Raw genomic sequence first — 18425 nt, forward strand, 5'->3', positions numbered from 1 at the left:
ATTTCAATCATGCAGCTATGCCACGTCCATGTTCAATGGATCCAGGAGTCTTTTTAAACGTAGAGGAACTTAATGATGTAGAAGCAATACTACACCCTGAATCTCTCTTTGCCATGTCTTTGTTTTTACTCAATTTTCCCCTTTTGTATTCTTCAAGAGATCCAAGACTGCGTGTTTGTGATCCTTAAATGTTTGTCCTACATTTACTACTAAGTTTCTACCAAATCATGTCAAGTTAGAAAATTAAAAACTTTTAAAAATGTCATCTGGTTCTTTGTCAAAGACTGATAAACTTTTGACTCCCACTAAGTGCCATGACGCGCTTTGGTCTGGTTTTTCAAAATACAAGTTATTTCCAAGGGTCTGCTTTGATTTGAGGAACCCAGACTCAACCTTGGACTAGCTCCATATACCAGTCTGGTCCAGTCAGGTCAGGTCTTGTTTAGGTCTCTGTGCCAAGATGTCTTTCAAACAAAAGGATCAGGTCTTCTCAGCTGTGATCACACTGTATGTCATTATCAAAGAGTGAGGAAAGATCTTAGATATCCAAACCAGTATATAAGATGTGCTGCTTTTTTACATTTGATTGAAATATTAGAATAATATTATCATATGTTATGATATGTTAAACTCAAATTAATACAGAATGGTTTGTCGTTTTTGAAGAGGAGAAAAGTAGATATTTTAATATTCGTTCTTTAGGATATCATTATTTTAGTCTGCAGAGGACATCTAACTCAGAAACAGCCAGTGTCATCCGTCACTGTATTAACATTGGCCTGTATTAATGAGAACAGAGGTAATATTTTACAAGACATTACATCAAACTGTTAGTATGAGACAGAAAAGGGTCATAAAGTGTTGATATTTCAGTGTGTATGTCTACTTTTATCAAACAGTGCTTCAATTTTCTCTGAATAGAGGTCCACGGTCATCGTCCTTTAAAAACTCTGAGCTTAGCCATCTCCATGACAACTGTTCAAATCCATCCTCTGAGAGCTAGCCAATGGATTTGGTTGAAAGCTTCGAAGTAACAGCAAAGAAAGTAGGACTTGTGATAAAAGAAATAATAATGTTTTTCAAAAACAAACACTAATCTCATGTTTCTGTCTCTCTCTGTGCAGAAAGATGCCGCAGGTGGACAAACTGAAGAGTAGCAACACCTTGTTTCCTTACGTGGTTCAGGGGGAGATGCCCCACAGAAGCCCCTCTCTGGACCACAGACACTAACTCCAGTGGTGGGCTAGCCATATTGTAGTAGTTAGAAGTGACTACTGACCCTTTCTAAAGAGCACAAAAACACCAGTGGACGGACAGATATGGAAACACAAGAGGACTGTTCTGCGTCTGCTGCCACAGCCGAGAAGCGACGGACACATTCAGCTGCTCGCAGGTGTTCAGTGATCCCTAAAAAATGGCTGCCAAGGCTTGGAGTATCCCAAACAAATCCAGGCTGAACTGGATAAACTGTACTGGCAAGCAAGGAGGCCCGCCTGTTTTTAAAAAACAAAGCTCATCTTTCTAGATAGAACATGTTTATTACACTGCTGTGTCAGTTTGTGTTCAGTAGCAGTTAGACACAGATGTGGGTTATCTATTTGGTGATTTATTTATGTGAACTAGTCAGAGAAGTATGTGAGTGGTTAACATTCGGAACATGTAACAGCTTAGGTTGATGCTGAGCATCTCACGTAGAGTAGGATGTTTTTGTTACTTTCTGAAGCCGAACACAAAATGTCTCTGCAGCCATGATGAAAAACACTATCTTATAGGAAATGTTTTAGTTCTCCTTTCTGCAAAGCAAGTAATTTCTCTATATTTGAACGTGTTTGACGAGGACACAAGGCCATACAGTTGGACTGCTGTGGATCTTTTACACCACTGAAGTTTTTCTCTTTGGTTAGTGATGGTGGGGAAACTTTGGATCCTGACGCTCAACTTATTCACCCCTAACATTCATGAGGATCAGGGACACTTTATGCTAAGTTAACCTTAACCCCTGGCTCTGAGCCTGTGAGCTTATTAAAGACCATCACTTATAAAGTTTAGTGTGAGACAGTTGCCGGGGAAACCTCATCCAATGACTTGTTTGCCCTTCCTCATTACCGGAGATGCCTGAGAAACAGCTCCATTAGCAATATGATGCAAATGAATCTCCATTTGGTTCTTTTACAAGGAGCACTCTACATCCCACACAGCTGATAAACAATTGTAAGCGATTAGCCATAATAGAAATGAAAAAAAAAACGTAATGCCCCTCCACTGTCAGCAATAATGTACAGTAGCTTAAACAGGAAGGATGAGTGTGTGTTAAAGTCAGGGGAGCAGCCAAATGAGCAATGGGTATTCATAGAGGTGTCTCACAGAGGGCTCAGCTCAGTTTACATTTAACATGAAGATTAAGTCAATACAACTTATAACTGTTTCTGGATTAACTATTAGTATCTAAGAAAATCTCAAACCACTTCTGTGTCAGCTCTGTCAGGAGAAACATGAAAACAGTTCCCACTTTATAATGAAAAGTTTCACTTTAGAACTGCAGCTTATTGTTACTTTCATTATTGATCCACCTACCAAGGAATTATGTCCTCAGTTAATTGTTGTTGTTTCATAAAATCGATAAAAATGTCTGTTATAATATCCAACAGCCCAATATCGACCAACAGCCCAAAACCTGCTGATTTTAATTTATTATCATGTATGATGAGAAAGTCAAACACCCTCATGTGGTGACTGTGGAGCCTTAAAAATCACTCAAAGGATGATCAACTATTTATCATGAATTGTTTGGTTTATTAAGAATGAAATAATGGAAAAACTACCCTTTTCACAATATGCGGATGTCTTAAAAGTACATTTTCATTTTCCCAAGAGCTACAAAATCTAAATTTATTATACTGGAATTCAAGCATAACATAACATTTTGCTTCAAAAAGAGACTCAATCAATACATTTATTCAAAGAAGTTGTTCATGCCCAAATCGGAATAGAAGCTTGAAGGGGTGGTGTTATGCTTTTCAATGTTTTATAAACAGATCTCAATTGAAGATGTTGGATGTCCATACTAAATGTGGACACAATTTCAAATTTGTCAGATACACTTTTGTCGGTGTAATCCCAGGATGAGACTACTGACAGCTCTGAATGTCTTGTTCGAAAAATCACATGAGAATTACAATAGAGGGACGCAAGTCACATTCAACATGACATCACCTGTTGGTGAATCTCCTTAAAAAGAGCATGATAAAGGTAACACTTACCAAACAGAAAGTCCTGCTCTGTTCTTCCTTGATGAGGATTTGCTTGTTCCTTTCCAAACTTTTCAGGTCAGATTCAAGGTCCAAAACATCCAGACATATTCCATAATCTGTCCTTTGAAAATAGAGAAATGATGGTTAACTCATTGACAATGACTTTAACGAATGGCACCATAGAAGAGGCTTCCAGAGATAAAGATAAATGGAAGTTTTTATATACTCCAGAAGTATCAGAGGGATAATATAAAGCCTGAAAATGAGCACAATACCCCCTCTTTAAAATTCTCACAGTTGGAAGGCATGAATCCTTAAAAGTTATTTAAATAATGAATCAAGACCTGATTCCCTTTATTTAATCAATTAATCAACAAAGTGTTTTGTTTAAGAAGTGATGGAAAGTAGCGTGCTCTTTTCACAACTTTGATGTCTTTGAAATACTTCTTAACCAAAACAATCTGAAGCTTGTCCATAAAATATTCCCCCAGAAGAAGTCAATAAAAAGTTTTGGCATTTTTATGTGAAAAAATGACCTAAAAGATATAATGATTAACAGAACACTTGCCGGCATGGACTAAAAGATAAATCAGCCCACTGCTGCGGCTCTACTTTTCAATCTCAAGGAAAACCTTTTCATGTCCAAACCTTGATTAACTCCTGAGATACATTCCCTTCAAACAAAGCAGCTGTTGGTGCCAGACTGTGCATGAGTGACAGTGTGCGAGGACCAGGTGGACAGACGGCAGGTACATGAGGAGAGGGGTGTCTATCCCAATCTCTGCATCTCTGACTGGTGATCTGGCAGCTGCTGAGCCCGTACGTGTGCTGAATATCTACTCAAATCAGAGGGAAACAAGCCGAGCCGTGAGACTGCCCATTATGTTTACCCTGCTTGTTTCATGAAGTTGAAGTGAACCCTCTTAACTCTGGTCAAGTACTGCAGGCTTCATCCTTAGTTGTCTGCAATAATATTCATATTTGCTGAGTCGTTAGAGCGAGTTAATTCCCGTTTCAGTGGCTAAAGTTTAATTGCGTGTGCGTCCCAGCAGGCCCAAGCTTTCAGGGGCAGAGGGAAAGGATGTGTCCAAGTGAAATAATTGGCCCAGAGATCAGCAACGGTTCTGAATTACACTCTCTGGACTTCTTCTCGTAAGCTGTCTCCTTATTCCTAGAGTGAGAACAAAAAGTAGAAAACATGGAGAAGATTTTGGACAGGTGAAGCAGCATGATGTCTTACTACTGTGTGTGTTGAAGGTATGAATTCAGTCAAACCTGTAGCTAGTTGTATGAAAACTGCTCTGGTTAAAGGATCCCTTTGTACCCGGATGGAGGGTTGAAGGAGGCGGCCAAAGTTCCAGTCATGAGGGAATGATTTCACATGAGACTAAAACACTTGAATTATTCTACAATGAAGGCTTTAAAAGTCCTTTAAAAATATAAATGTTTGAAGTTTGAAGAGTAAATGGAGGGATGTCTCCTTCAATCATCCTTCTCCTTCAGCTCTGACAAAATTAACCATGTTCACACAGCAGCTGCGTTTATCTAAGTCACAATGTCCTACAGCTGTCTTACATATTTGCAAATTGTACAAACGTGAGGGTGATTTATTTTCATTCTACGACTTCCACGTTCATCGGCAACTGAAAAAATACACATGGTGAAAATCCAGAGGGAAATTGGCCACATTTCATGTAAAAAAACTACATATTTAGCTGCTTTTAAACATTAGCTAACATTAGCACCTACTAGCTAACATCACTTTCTGAAAGAGTGACATTATATTAGCTAGAAATGGGTTGAATGCTAGTATTTGTCTTTGTGACTTGGCTGTCAGTACCTGCAGTTTCCACAGTATCCTTTTGTGTGAAGCACTCCTGGGCCGACTGATACTGTAGATGCTTGTGTTACTTGAGAAAAAAAGATGGAGTGCCCAAAGGATGCGGTTCGGAAATAAAGATTGGAAGTTGTTTGGTCACATGATCAAAGAAAAGTAAACTATAAACAAACTGTATTAATGTTTGACTTTAGTAAAAGCCCAAAAGACGAACATACGAAAAACAAGACTGTCAGTAAGGTCCGTTAAGTCAAAAGACTGTATGCTTCAGTCAGCCACACCTTTAGGCTGCAGCACTCTCTGACCTGCAGGGATCACAGTCATTAGTCAACACACACATAAATAGACATTTCAAAAATATAATTTTACATAAGCATAAATACAAACTAAGGAATTGGCTCCTAAAGTACCTTCTGAGTCAGCGATTATGTTGCTTTTTGACATTAAAATGTCTTCCCGGTTTTCTCTACCCACTGTCTTTCAGTTGCCGATAAAACATGGAGGTGGTGAAATGACAAGAATTTACCAGATTTGCTTGTTTCCATGCAGAAGTGTAACATTATAACCAGCTCAGAGGAGCTAACAAACAGCTCCTATGGAGGGAATAATGGCGCCAGATGGTCACATGGTCCTTTATGTTGCCCAACCATACCCATGTTATTTGTAGGGTTGTTCTTGTAGTCAATTACAACAAGTGTTTTTCATTTATCTAATACAGCTCATACAGTTTTTGGTTTGGTGTTTTTGACAGAGATGGCAGTTAAAATGTATTTGTGTTCAAATGTTTCGGATTGAAAGAGTTCAATGTTTTCATTCACATGACAGAAGGAACTATTGGCACCACATTAAGAACTCTACTGGTATTGTTTTTTCTGGTAAAGGTATTGTTTGTGTAACCATGTTCTTTAACAGTACCCAGCCTTAAGCAGCACAGAGGAGATTATAAAGGTTAAAATGTGGCTTACAGAGCTCCATCCTGTGTGTTCAGGCCTGTAATAAGTCAAAGCAGGTCTGTATTTATTATCACCAGTAACAATATAGTGACATCCAGGGAAATAAAGACAACTTCATTTTGCCTCTGACGTGCAGTAGCAGGGTCACAGATGGATTCCCTCACGACACAAGCGAGGAATCTTCCCCCTCATTTCTTGAAAATGTTCCAGCTTCAATGGTTTTGTGCTGTTTTCTGTTTTAGTTGGAAAACAAACGGTCTTGACTCTGGACTGATGTGATGTGGTACTGTGAATCGTATCAGCTCAGCCTTCTTCCTTAATAAAAAAAACCACACAAAAACAAACTAAAAAAAATCAACAACAAGGAGAAGGGAGCGCACATCTGTTTCAGTCTCTCCAGGTCGTCATGGTAACAGTTGCCTTACAGTCGAATACCCACCTGTACACAGAAGCTTTGTAGTGGTCGATACCTCACTTTTTGTGTGTGGTGGTGGTGGTGGTGGTGGTGATGATGTGCACCACGTTCTGTCTATGTATTTATACTAGATAGAAAGTCCAGTACCGTTTCAGTTGGATTGTTATTGCACTTGTTGACTTTGTATCGTCACAACAGGGAGAAATAAAGTTTTATCTTTTCCAGTGTGTTTAAAGCCCTTTGTGTGTCAAGTGCTCTTTCAAAGAAAAATGATGTTTTGTTTCATTTTCGCCTTAAAAGCCAACCCACTGCAGAGGCCTCACACGGACACAGGTTAGCAGAGAAGCTTAAATTATATATTAATAAATAATGCTGCTGGTTATTTAATTAAAAGTGTAAAAAGTGCAATATATTCAAATGTAATAAAATAAATGACAACTTTGTTCATCAACTTTTTTAGATCTCTTTTTACTTAATTTTTCTAATTCAGCTCTTTTGTTCTTCTGTCTTTCTCAGCCCCACGTTTCTAATATTTCTGATGCTTAGAGTGCAGTGAGATGGATATCTACATTCATGTCCATGACACAGATAAGTCCTGTGTTTGTTTCTCTCTGATGTCACCTATATGTAGTGGTGGTGCAACAATTAGTTGACATTTTTGTCAAAAATGAGTTGCTTGTGAAATGAATTGCCACTAATCAGTAAGTTACATCATCGCGTAATTGTCTCACACTGTGAGTGGATATAATACTGTTTCCTGGAGCTCAGTTGCTGAGGAGTGAGCTAGGAGTCTAGCATCTTTAGCTCTAGGAGCCCCAGTTAACAGCCACTGCTTTAATGTTCTACTACCTGGATGTAAACAAGCACAATGGACAGATGGTATCTCGTAGCACGACACGGTTTGGCAGTATTTGGATCTATAGAAGAGATAAAGTTTAAAAACTGTGTCTGGTTAACTCGACTAGGGCCATACGGAATGTAAGTAAGTAGGTAAGAGTTTTAAAACACTCAGTTACAAAGTGCTTCACAGGCACAAATATAAAAACAAGCAAGATAGACTCAAAATTCATGAGCAAAACAAGCACAGACATGTGGATGTTATCATGCAGTGAAGACCAGAGGCTGGTGGTGTTAGCACTGCTAAAGTTGGCCACACTCTGCTACCTAGTTTGACATTGTTGACTTCCAAACTCTGTGATCCCGTGTTTAGCTGCTTTGAATTGAAATTGTGCTCATTTTTGACTAGTTTCTGAGGTTTTTTTCTGACCTTGAGACTACTCGGCTTGTCGGAATCTAAATTCACATTTAAACGACTAGGATATCAATTGCTTCAGAACATCCGTAATAAACTTGCAACACCACTGTCTCCTAAAAATTCTCAACTCCAGGAGCATTTCACCCTGAATGCTAAAAAAAAAAGCACTGCCTGTAAAAATTGTAAAGCATATTTTCCTCGTCATGCAAGCAGTACATGTAAACTCTTTTCATTATTTTTAGACATTAAATTGACAGTCTGACTGATTATTGTCTCATATTCATTTACAGTCTTCTCTGGAACACATCACCTTCTCTCCATCTCATCCCTTTCTTCCCCCTCTCCCAGCACAAACTATGTTACTATAGTAATGTTCAAAGTCAAGACAAATTATTGTTTGAATTAACATGAGAACAAATATTGAATTCAAAGAGTAAAGTTAACTTTTGTAAAGATAAAGAAGAGTCATTAAGTAAAGGCGCAATTAATTATCCAATTGGTCAATTAATGGTTTCAATAATCAATGACTAGTTGGCTAACAAAGTAGTCGTCAATTGCAGCCATTTACATCAGCTGTTTACAATAATAAAAGGGGGAGATCTACCTCTACAATACTGTTTGTTTGTTTGTTTGTTTGCTTTTTTAAACAAACAGGTCAGCGGCTATGATGTGTAGCTGTAGCTGTTAAGTGCCACTTTTGCTGACTGAAATAACAGGCTTACTTTATTGTGGCTAGCTTGATAACTATCATTTGTACCGTCAGCTGGTTGAAAACTGTGATCAATTGTTTCATCTGAATGCACATAATAGCAACAGGCATGACAGCAAGCTAAAAGACCGGTGTAGAGGCTGCAGGTGCAAACTAAGTAGTGATCATAGTCTGATATCTGTATTCAAACTTTTGATTAAAGCCTCTATAAAAACAGAGTTTAAATTGATGCAGTATTGTTGGTGTCTTGAAACAACATTTTTAAGGGTGCAGAGAAGAGGATTTTGAAGTTGAGTAGAAAATGAATGCTTCTGCTTTATTAAAGGCTTGAAGAATCATTCTTGTAGCACAATAAAAGGCACTAAAGAGACACTCATGTCTTCACTTTCTTTAGGAGATTGTAGCGTTCAACACAGGCCCCTCATGCACACAGGACTTAAAAAACATATTCTTTTCATCTTGTGCTAAAAGGTTACAGGAAAAGGCTTTATGGAATTGATTAAAGTATTTGTTTTTCTCACCTCGGATAACCTTTCCAGTCCTTTTTGTCAAATTGAGCAGCTCAATAAGCCTGTGAATAAACTGTGTTTGCTCTTTTTCAAAAGTCAATCAATACACCATGAGATGATTCATCCGGCCTCAAAGCAGTGACCCTCTCGAGCTGACAGAGCCACATCTAAAGCTCGCCAATATGGAAACATCATTAGAGCGAAGAAGAGAGAAAAGCTAGGCCAAAAGACTGACAGTGACGCACCCTGTCAGACCTCAACACCTCGCTTCAAATCAAACACCTGCCTCTGCTCGCCGTCAAATGCCCCCGGATATCAGGAAGTTTGTTACTAAGTTGTTGAGGTCCCTCTCTTCTTTCCTAATAAGCTCTGACTCCTATCACTACTCTCCTGTATTCTCTCTATCTCTGACCTCTTTCTCCCAGTATGCCCGAAACTAGCCCTTCACATCTGTGCATATGAATCCAACCGACGCCATCCATCACCATTTAAAAACCATTGTCTGGATTTCCACATCCTGCTGTTATTGAGGAGCCAGAGATACATCCTGCCAACATTTATCTATTAAAAGTCCATTAAGCCTCATCTCTCAGATGCCCCTGTCTACTCAGGCCGGATCTTCTGTGGCTCTGACTCCACATTAAGATCTGTCTGAATCAGATAGTAACTTCATGTTTTTCCAAGATGTCCATTAAACTGGCCATTGAGAGTGCTCGAGTAATGCAGCTGTTGTAGGCCACACTGAACTGAGTAAAAGAGTAAAACAAGAAGTGCAGGAGTGACCTTTGGCTGTTATGTGGTATTAGAGTGGTGTTATGGTCCAACACAGAAAAAAAAAATTCTTCCCACAAGTCTCTCAGCACATCATTAGTTTGTTGCACTGTTTTTCACTACAAATTGCATCTCTGTGTGAGACAAAACTTTGATAAACAAACTTTAAATTGTATTCTAATTTTAATTTCTTAAGTACTAAGCAGTGACAAGGTAATTCAAAAATGTGAAAAATAACAAGCGATTATATACCCAAAGATAACTTGTTTTTCAATTCTTATTTATTACTGTTTAATTTACAAACTGTATGCAGCCTAATTAATTCTGTAGCATTTATGTGTGAGTATTTCTTCTTTTTTACTAGTTTTATTTTATTAGTTATAATTTGACAAGCTGAAGTTATGTTGGTTGAATTAAGTCTCTTGTTTACCCAATTTCAGCTTATTTAACTGTCTCACATGAGGCACAATCAGCCTCATTAACCTGAACAGAAACAGCAGGTATATTCACGTTTACAAACGTAGAGACTCAAGAGCTAGCATATATGGCGGCGGCGACGTCCCATTGAAATTCACACTAGTAATGTAAAGATACCAACGGCCAAATTCAGGTGTCCTTCATAAGTTGAGCGCCCAAACCCGTTTGTTTAAACTGTAAGGCCATCCTGAAGTGACATGATAAGACTGTTGGTCGGTCAGCTTGTGTATGAAGTTTAAAGTTAGCTAATTGAATGTCCAAGTACAACTCCTGTTAGCTAAATGAGCAACGCTAAAGAGGGCGTGGCTTTAATGTTAAAGAAAATGAGGTGACGCCATTTTCAAAAGGGTGCGTTTGATATGAGAGCCTGAGGATCACCTTCACTGTTGTTATAGGTAACTATTACTTATCTGAAGTTTATCAAACTTAATTTTTCTTCTTTAGAAAGTACTTAAATGTTAAATGCTGCTTTCTTTGGCTTCAATAGAGGAGCAGAGCTAATGGAGGTCCTGAGTGTTCTTTATTAAATTGAAATAACTCATTATGAAATAAACAACCATATTAATTATGCTAAAAAGTGAAAATATAAAGATAAATAATTACACTCATCTATGTTTTCAACTCATAATGCTCAGTCTCACATTCTTTCTAATTAATCTGAGCTAATTTGATTTCATATTGCTATTATTTAAATTGTTCAGTTTTTATATTATTTCCAGTATTCCATTTATCAAGACAAAGAGGGCAGAGCAAGCTATGTTAAGTGCATTCATACAGCAGCACCTTTTTTAGGTCAAACTTAATAAATACTAGCAATAAAAGACAAAAGCAAGAGAAAATAGAACTACTTCTCTCAGCCTATTGAGACCAACAGCCCATCACTTAATTAGTTTTATCTGTGGCTAAAAACTTTTTAGAATACTTTCTAAAATTAATGGTTAGAATATAACCTTAACTTTTACTCTTATATTGTGAAACAAGGTAAGAAGAAATAACTTTCTACAATAATGAGTTGGGTGTTGAAAAGGTAGCTTCTCCTATTGGATTATTTTGCAGTTTCAGGGCTGTAGTGCATGTCTGTAATTATTAGTTTCATATATTTTCCATGTTTATTTCATATGAAACTATGGGTATCTCCATAAGATTAAACAAAGGCTTCAAAGCTTGACCTAAATGTGTGGTTAAGGTGGCTAATATGCCTCTAATTAAACACTGATGATGCTGATGATTGCTGCAGCAGGTCCGGTGTTGCATCAGTATCTTGTTTGGATCTATATCAGTTTTCAGCTTGGCTCTCCTACAGTACAATTTGATCATAAGCCCAACACTGCACCTTGCAGGTGGTTGAGCTTTAATATTTTTCCAAATGCCATTACCTTGTGACTCCCACACAGCATGCCAGGGTTGAGATAAGGACAAACCTGCAGAAGGTTTTTCAGAAAATTAATTGTGTTATCCCGAAGGATGAAGAAATTAAATTAGAGCAAATTACTTTATCTCTGTCATTCATTCAAAGCGTATCCTCTGTAACAGCCTATTATCCAGATACAGAACGCATACTGGCTCTACAGGTCACAGTCTAACAATTATTAATTTGACTGCAGTTCTTATTAATTGGAAGATAATGATGTTTCAGTGTTTGGACAGACTTTCTGCAGTAAGAAGGCCTCAAGTTTTACTCACGTTCTGCCCTGAATGAGTGTCTGATCTCCTCTGAATCTCTGTATCTCAAAAAAGACGGCTGTATTTGGTATCAGCTGCTAAAGCTCCGGCTCTCTATAAATAAGCAGGGTGGGTCAAATACAGAGGACAAGTTTCCCTTGGGAGGATTAGTAGTTTGTAGCATTAAAAAAAATGAGGGTAAACAGAACTGAGTTAAAATCACCCTTCGTTATATACTTTTAGGTCACAGCACTGAGTGTGGATATGCAGTGTGATGTATCTCCTGCAAAATAACAAGCCCATTCCTGGGAGAACTTCTTTTATTATTATTTTTTGCAGAATTCAAATGCCAACGATGTGGTCATTTTTTAACAATACAAACTGTTAGTGAAGGTGTTCAGAGATCATTTTCAAAATGGCATAAATGGCATGACTCAGAAAGTTTTCAGACATTAGTCAGGACCTTCCACAGAAATTTTATATGCAACAATTGGCTTCACATGGTGATTTCAGTTACTTTTATTTTCTTAGAAAAAAAAACATGATGTTTAATCATAAATAAGCCACTCTCTTTTGGCAGCCAGACATAATTTATTTGTAAATTCACTTAGAAAACCACAGGGGATCTTGTATGTCTTGAAATGACAGAATACTGATTTCCCTCCTGTGGTTTGCGCCTCCTCCCCTGCCTCCTGCTCTACACTGAGTGCTTTTGAAACATAATCATAATCTCCATAATGATCTTTGAGTGTAGCAAAACACACTAAATACTTGTTATTCTTTAATGCTGATGTAAGACCCATTATGAACAGACACACTTTGAAATAAATATTACAAATATTACCATCAGTCTAGTAGTGCTCTAAAGTAACAGTCCGATGACTGGGTTTGTTTACCGTTTCTAAAGGCCATACTGGTTCACCGCAGAGAGACTGTACAAAACATGATGTCACCCACTGGTTTCTGAAGGTGAGGTTTGAAGCAGTCGGCATATTGGAAATTCTGACTCAACTTAACTTTTGGTCAGCCTAGAAAGAGACAGAGATGGAGTTGAAGGGGGCTTTCATAGCCTCCTGGCTAACAGCTGGACCTTCAACTCATCACGCCCCTAGTCATACAGATCTATGCTTGACTCTTCCTCTTAATGTCTTCAAAACAGATGAGTTATCAAAAAAACAATCACATTCACACTGTGTATGAATAAAGAAATGAGCCATTCAGTCCAAACAATTTTATTGAACCAGGCTGTAAACATGTTTATTTTTTCTGTGAAAATTGTCTTTTTAACATTGGGCCTTATGATGTCTCCTTGGCGTTTTGGGCCAGCCTCAAGTGGACATTTGAGGAACTGCAGTTTTTTTGCACTTCTGCATTAGCTTAGTTTTTAAACCCTGAAGGTTGCTGTTGGTTCACCCAAAGCTAAATGTGTTGTGACCTTTGACCTTTGATTGACCTCATGCTTTGTTTTCCTTTTGGTTTTCATTAGATACAAAGTAAGTTGGTTTTTTTAACTTGATTTAACCTTAGTGTTAATGACAGTCTTAACCACTGGGGGCATTTTAATGAATAATCTATTGTAACATGTAATGAATTAGGTTTCTTGCCCTCTGCTTTACCATTTCTGGATAATCCAAAGCCTGACAATTCAACACCTTAAGAAGTTCAGGTGTACAAATGTTCACCACTCTGAATTAATTAATTATATCAGCCTATATATAAACTATATAAACTGAGCAACATTTGCTAAAGGGATGCAATCAAAGCATCTTTTTACATTTCATACAGTGCATTTGACATCTCAAGCAAGAATGAGGGGCCTAAACATTTCTTTTGATCTATTTGGAGAATATTGAATCAATTCAAAAACCTCTTTTTGGATCTTGTATTTGGTCCTGATTTTGTTTAGGTATAGAGAGACAATGGTATAAAGTTGGACAATGCGTGCTCAATTGTGCATTATCAAGAATTATTGGACTTCTTAGAGGTTATTCATTAAGTCCTGATAATGAATGACCTCATCAGACACAATCATTTATACTTATTGTAATAAAAATCAATTTAAATCAATGAAGAAAAAAGGGGTGTGATGGTATTCTTGGCCATATAGCACAGCCTCAATACTCAAAAGTTGTGCTGCTTTCTTAGCTCTGCTCCCTGTCTCAGACACAGAGAGTTGCATCTGTTCAGTGTGACGAGGGAGGCAGATATTACTCATGTTTCCTGTCAACATTTTGGACAGACTGCAGTGAGTTTCTCTGCAGAGAAAAGAGAGAGACAGCATTTGTTTTCTCTGAAACAGCCAGCCGGTATAATGAGAAAATCCTGAAGTGTGCTCACCCCAGGCAATAAAATATACTCACACCAGCCTGTATTAAAACATTTCTAAAATATCCTCTGCCCTTGCTTAATAGGCGATATGAGTTATTTTTATTTAAGGAGTAATTGTCTTACAGTCTTAATGAGGTTTTCTACCACGAGAGGAAGGTGCTGCTGTTTGAGCAGATCAGATTTAATCCCCCAAACGTTACGCCTGAAATTAATCCTTGTTTGTTCGGATGGATTAAAAACTGGTGACAGGCTAAGCTGTGACCTTTGAGATGAAATGCATACAGTGGCTAAGAGACATTGATCTGCCCTGACGCTCACTCACGTTGTTGTTTATACCAGACATCATCACAAATACATGTCAAAAACGCTTTAACTGCGCACGAAAACACAATCCTGTGATATTTCTCCAGAGTGTTTTTCATATTCTGAACACTCTCACATCCTTATCGTGATTAATGTGTGGATCTAGTACATCAATATTCATAGCACCAGCTGTGAACAAGAAATGCAAGATAAGTTTAACAGTAAGTAATGCTATTTACAGTACACTGAAGTACATTTGGAATATCTGAAAAGCAGATAAATGTTGAAGCTGACAATTATTTTTTAATTATCATTAAACAAATAGTCAATGAAAAAACAAGGTTTTCTTCAATTATACATATTTTTCTGTATCATTATCACTGCTCATTACCCCAGGGTTAAATACTTGATTCTGATTGGCGAAAACCACTTACAACAGTGATTCATTCTCAACAGCAAAAGTGTTGCTAGAGACATGTCATCAAATTACTCCATGAAAAGGAGTCCGGCACATTTCACCTCTGCCTGTTTACACTGTGGCATAAAAATTAGTTCCTGTTAGCATTCAAAATTCAAAACAGCGTAGAGAATATTTTTAATGTTGCTCAATTTATTTGTAGAGAACAAAGCTTTAGATTCTTGGTTAAAGCTGACCAGTCACCAGCAAGAATAGAAGAAGAAAGAGGGAGATGAAAATATACAAAGCACTGAAAGGAAGAGAACCTAAACCAGAACTCATTCAGTGTTACGGTCTTGCTCACCCTATTCTGCATCACCACCTGCTCATTATACATTATCCCTTATATAAAACGTCCCTTCCTTATAGGCAGGGCACATGCATTGAGGCTTTATCCCTTAGTTGCTATAGTTGAAAGCACTGGAAAATATCCAGGCGAGCCCGATACAGACAGTCCCTGACTTCAAAACAACATTTGATGAATATGAACACACAGTATGTTTGATCAAACATTCACATACATATTAATGTGAGGAGACTGGGGAGGTGAAGGCGGTTTAATATGGAGCAGCAAGGAGGTGGGAGAAGGCCGACTGTATACAGACCGACTTTGAAACAGAGACATGTAAAGAGGATGGTAGATGTAACGTGGGAATAAAACGACCTTAGGTTTGTATTGTAGAAGCATGAAAGCCACATAAGGTTTCTATTTGAACTCTTATCAGCTTTAAAGCTAGTTTTGGTTATGAAACTGACTGATATTAATAATTTTGCTTCTGCATTACCTGAAACAGCAAAAAGACAAAGATGACAAGACTGATTATTTCTATGAAGTCATTTTTAACGTCTAAAACTGCCATTAAGGGTAGACGCCAGACAGACAAGTGATTGGAGCTGCATACTGCCTTTACAGTCTTTATGATTGACTGTTACAAGAAAGAAGTGTAAGATTTTTGTTAAAAATAAAAAAAACCTCTGTGTTCACATGTATAGGACAAAATCAGCAGAACTTAGAGGTACAAGTGTGCTCTTAAATGACACAAACTGAAAGTTTCTCACGGAGCTTTAACATCACTTTGATGGTTCACTGACTAAACTGGTACAGGAGGCTGCTTTGCCTCTTTCATTCTGACTCAGGGCCTTAAAGCTTGTTCTTGTGCTGTTTCATTTTGGTTGAGTTGGCACCATCTCCAGCAAGAGGTATGCAAAAGGTGCTCCTGATCTTGGCTCTGTACTTTCAGTGCGAACATAACAGCAGAGGCAAAGAGACTGAGCAAGGGGACAGGAGAAAGTAAATCCAGACGCCATGTTGCCCTCAAAACCTGGGGCGCCAAGATGCAATAAGTACCAGTTCTTGCGTAATATTCCTTTAAAATGCATAAAGAGAGCACTTTGCTAGTTTATTGCTTTTTCACACTTTGACCGAGGTCCACAGAATTTTTTTTTTTTTTAACATAAAGTAATGTGCAGGTCGTTTTCCCCAAGCCAAAACCCAGTTAACAGTCACACCTGATGTAGAGTTCAAGGGCTGTAAATTGGAAAAGAGAAGACCTCACTTTGATTTCATATGACTTTAACTCTCCACTGAAATGACCAACCACATGAACAACAGAAGCCAGTGTCTCTTTAAATCTCAGCTTCAGTCTGTCCCTCTGTCTGTACACTAGCTGTGATTCCACCTCACTCCACAGCAAATTTTCATGCAAATTTTTTCAAATGTCAGGGGAAGAAAAAAATAGTATTTTCCATCACCGTAGTAAAACCGAATAAATTGGCTTCCTGAATGTCAACAAACACATTTGCAAGAAAACTGCAGGGAATAAGAAGAGGGTGAAAGGGAAAGTGGTTGCTGTTGCTGTTACTGTTTAGCATTCCCAGAATTGTATACAAATAACTCAAAGTGAGAAACAAAGAAGTCACTCTGCACAAAGCCAACCTGAGAGTGATTCAGCAAAGAGAGATATTATTATTTAACATTCAGAAACTCACTGATCATTTTCCACTTAACATTTATCAACAGTTTGCATCAATTTATAAAGATAATTAAGCGTATTTTCACTTCAAGTCCAATTTTTAAACCCAACACTTGAAAATATGCTTTGATGGAATCACATTTATTGTTTTCATCCCTCCATCGCTCCCTGCTGCATACTCTCTACATGTGTGTGACATTGACTCAAGAGCAATTCAATGGCAAAAAAACATCTCTTCAGAGAAATCATAAAAACAGAGGAGTTAGCAAACTGTCAGCAGGAGCGCATGGAAGAAGCTAGAATGAAACACATTTATATTGTTTTTCAAGAAGTTGCCATCAAGTATGATTGTTTCCAAAAGGAGGAAAAAGAAGAGAAAAAATGAATTTATCGAGGGGAAGAAAACTGGGCTGCATCAACACACACAATACTTACACTGAATTTTGGCAAATTCAAATAGCTGTGTGTTGGTGTGGTGTAGAGGGCCAGTGTTTCCTATCAGAGCTGCCTTAAGGATGGTAAAGAAATGTAGAAACCTGCTCCAGCAACACCTCTCCAGTGTCGCATTAGACTGACCTTTTTTTTGCAACTTTTCCCAAACTGAAAATCCAACTTTCACAACCACTTCACGCCACAATCGGCCAGCTGTGCGTAGGTGTGAAAGGTTTGAACTTTTCTTTCCACCGCCTTTTTTTTTTTTGCCATTCTTCACACAACTATTTCTGTCACCTTTCATGTGGACAAAAGAAGTGCAACACCAAGAATGTTGTCCAAAAAGAAACTGTCTGAAAATGTTCAAAGTTTTCCAAGTTTTAAACAATATCACATCACCTATCATCTCTCTGACAGCCAGCTTTAAAGTGTGAACATTTGGACTAAAAGTAAGCTCTTTGGATTTCCAAACACGTCGTATCTTTTACCTCTGATAGAGTATACTCCGTCCTTGCACTGTCAACAAGATTTCAACTGACTATGGAGGAATATCTGACCAGAGAGTGGCACAGAAAAAGACAAGTTTATTTATAAATATGCACCAGGAGATTCATTGTACAACTTTAACATGGGCCTCTGTAACACAGATCTGGCAATGATGGAGAACCTGGCCTAGTTTGGCTGCAATTTGCTGCATTTGTAAACCAATTTGCATCTCATGCATCCATTAACACACACATATTGATGACACTGAGCTAACAAGGCCTGTTCTTGCCCAGAGGGATACTTAGACATGTCAACAGGAGAAGCCAGGAGGCTCCTCCACCTTGGTTACAGTCATTGATTGAGCTTACCTGGAAGAACATAAACAACTGTGCCACTGGTCTGATCCATGACATATTTAAGACAAAGCGATGGTTGTAGAGCCACTGGGAATTGGGGCCTTTCCTCTATCTTGATGATTAATTTTGATAAAGCATGTTGCACCACAAACACATTCAGGAAGCATGTTAGAAGACAAAACCTCTTGATGTTGGAGCCTCGATGCAGGAGGCATACGCTGCAACATAAAGCTGTGGTGATTAAATTTAAA

General features: G+C 38.1%; 1 protein-coding gene across 1 annotated transcript in view; it reads left to right on the top strand.

Annotated features, from left to right (window-relative positions):
- shisal1b (shisa like 1b) overlaps positions 1-6691 on the top strand; it is a 75946-nt gene extending 69255 nt beyond the window's left edge. Inside the window, exon 7 of the mRNA XM_034686226.1 lies at positions 1125-6691. Coding sequence (XP_034542117.1) covers position 1125 — 1 coding nt within the window. The 3' untranslated portion in view covers positions 1126-6691. The remainder of the gene's footprint in view (positions 1-1124) is intronic.
- The last annotated feature ends 11734 nt before the right edge of the window (positions 6692-18425 follow it).

Source organism: Notolabrus celidotus, chromosome 6 (genome assembly GCF_009762535.1).
Source record: "Notolabrus celidotus isolate fNotCel1 chromosome 6, fNotCel1.pri, whole genome shotgun sequence".
In the NCBI taxonomy this organism is placed as follows: Eukaryota; Metazoa; Chordata; class Actinopteri; order Labriformes; family Labridae; genus Notolabrus; species Notolabrus celidotus.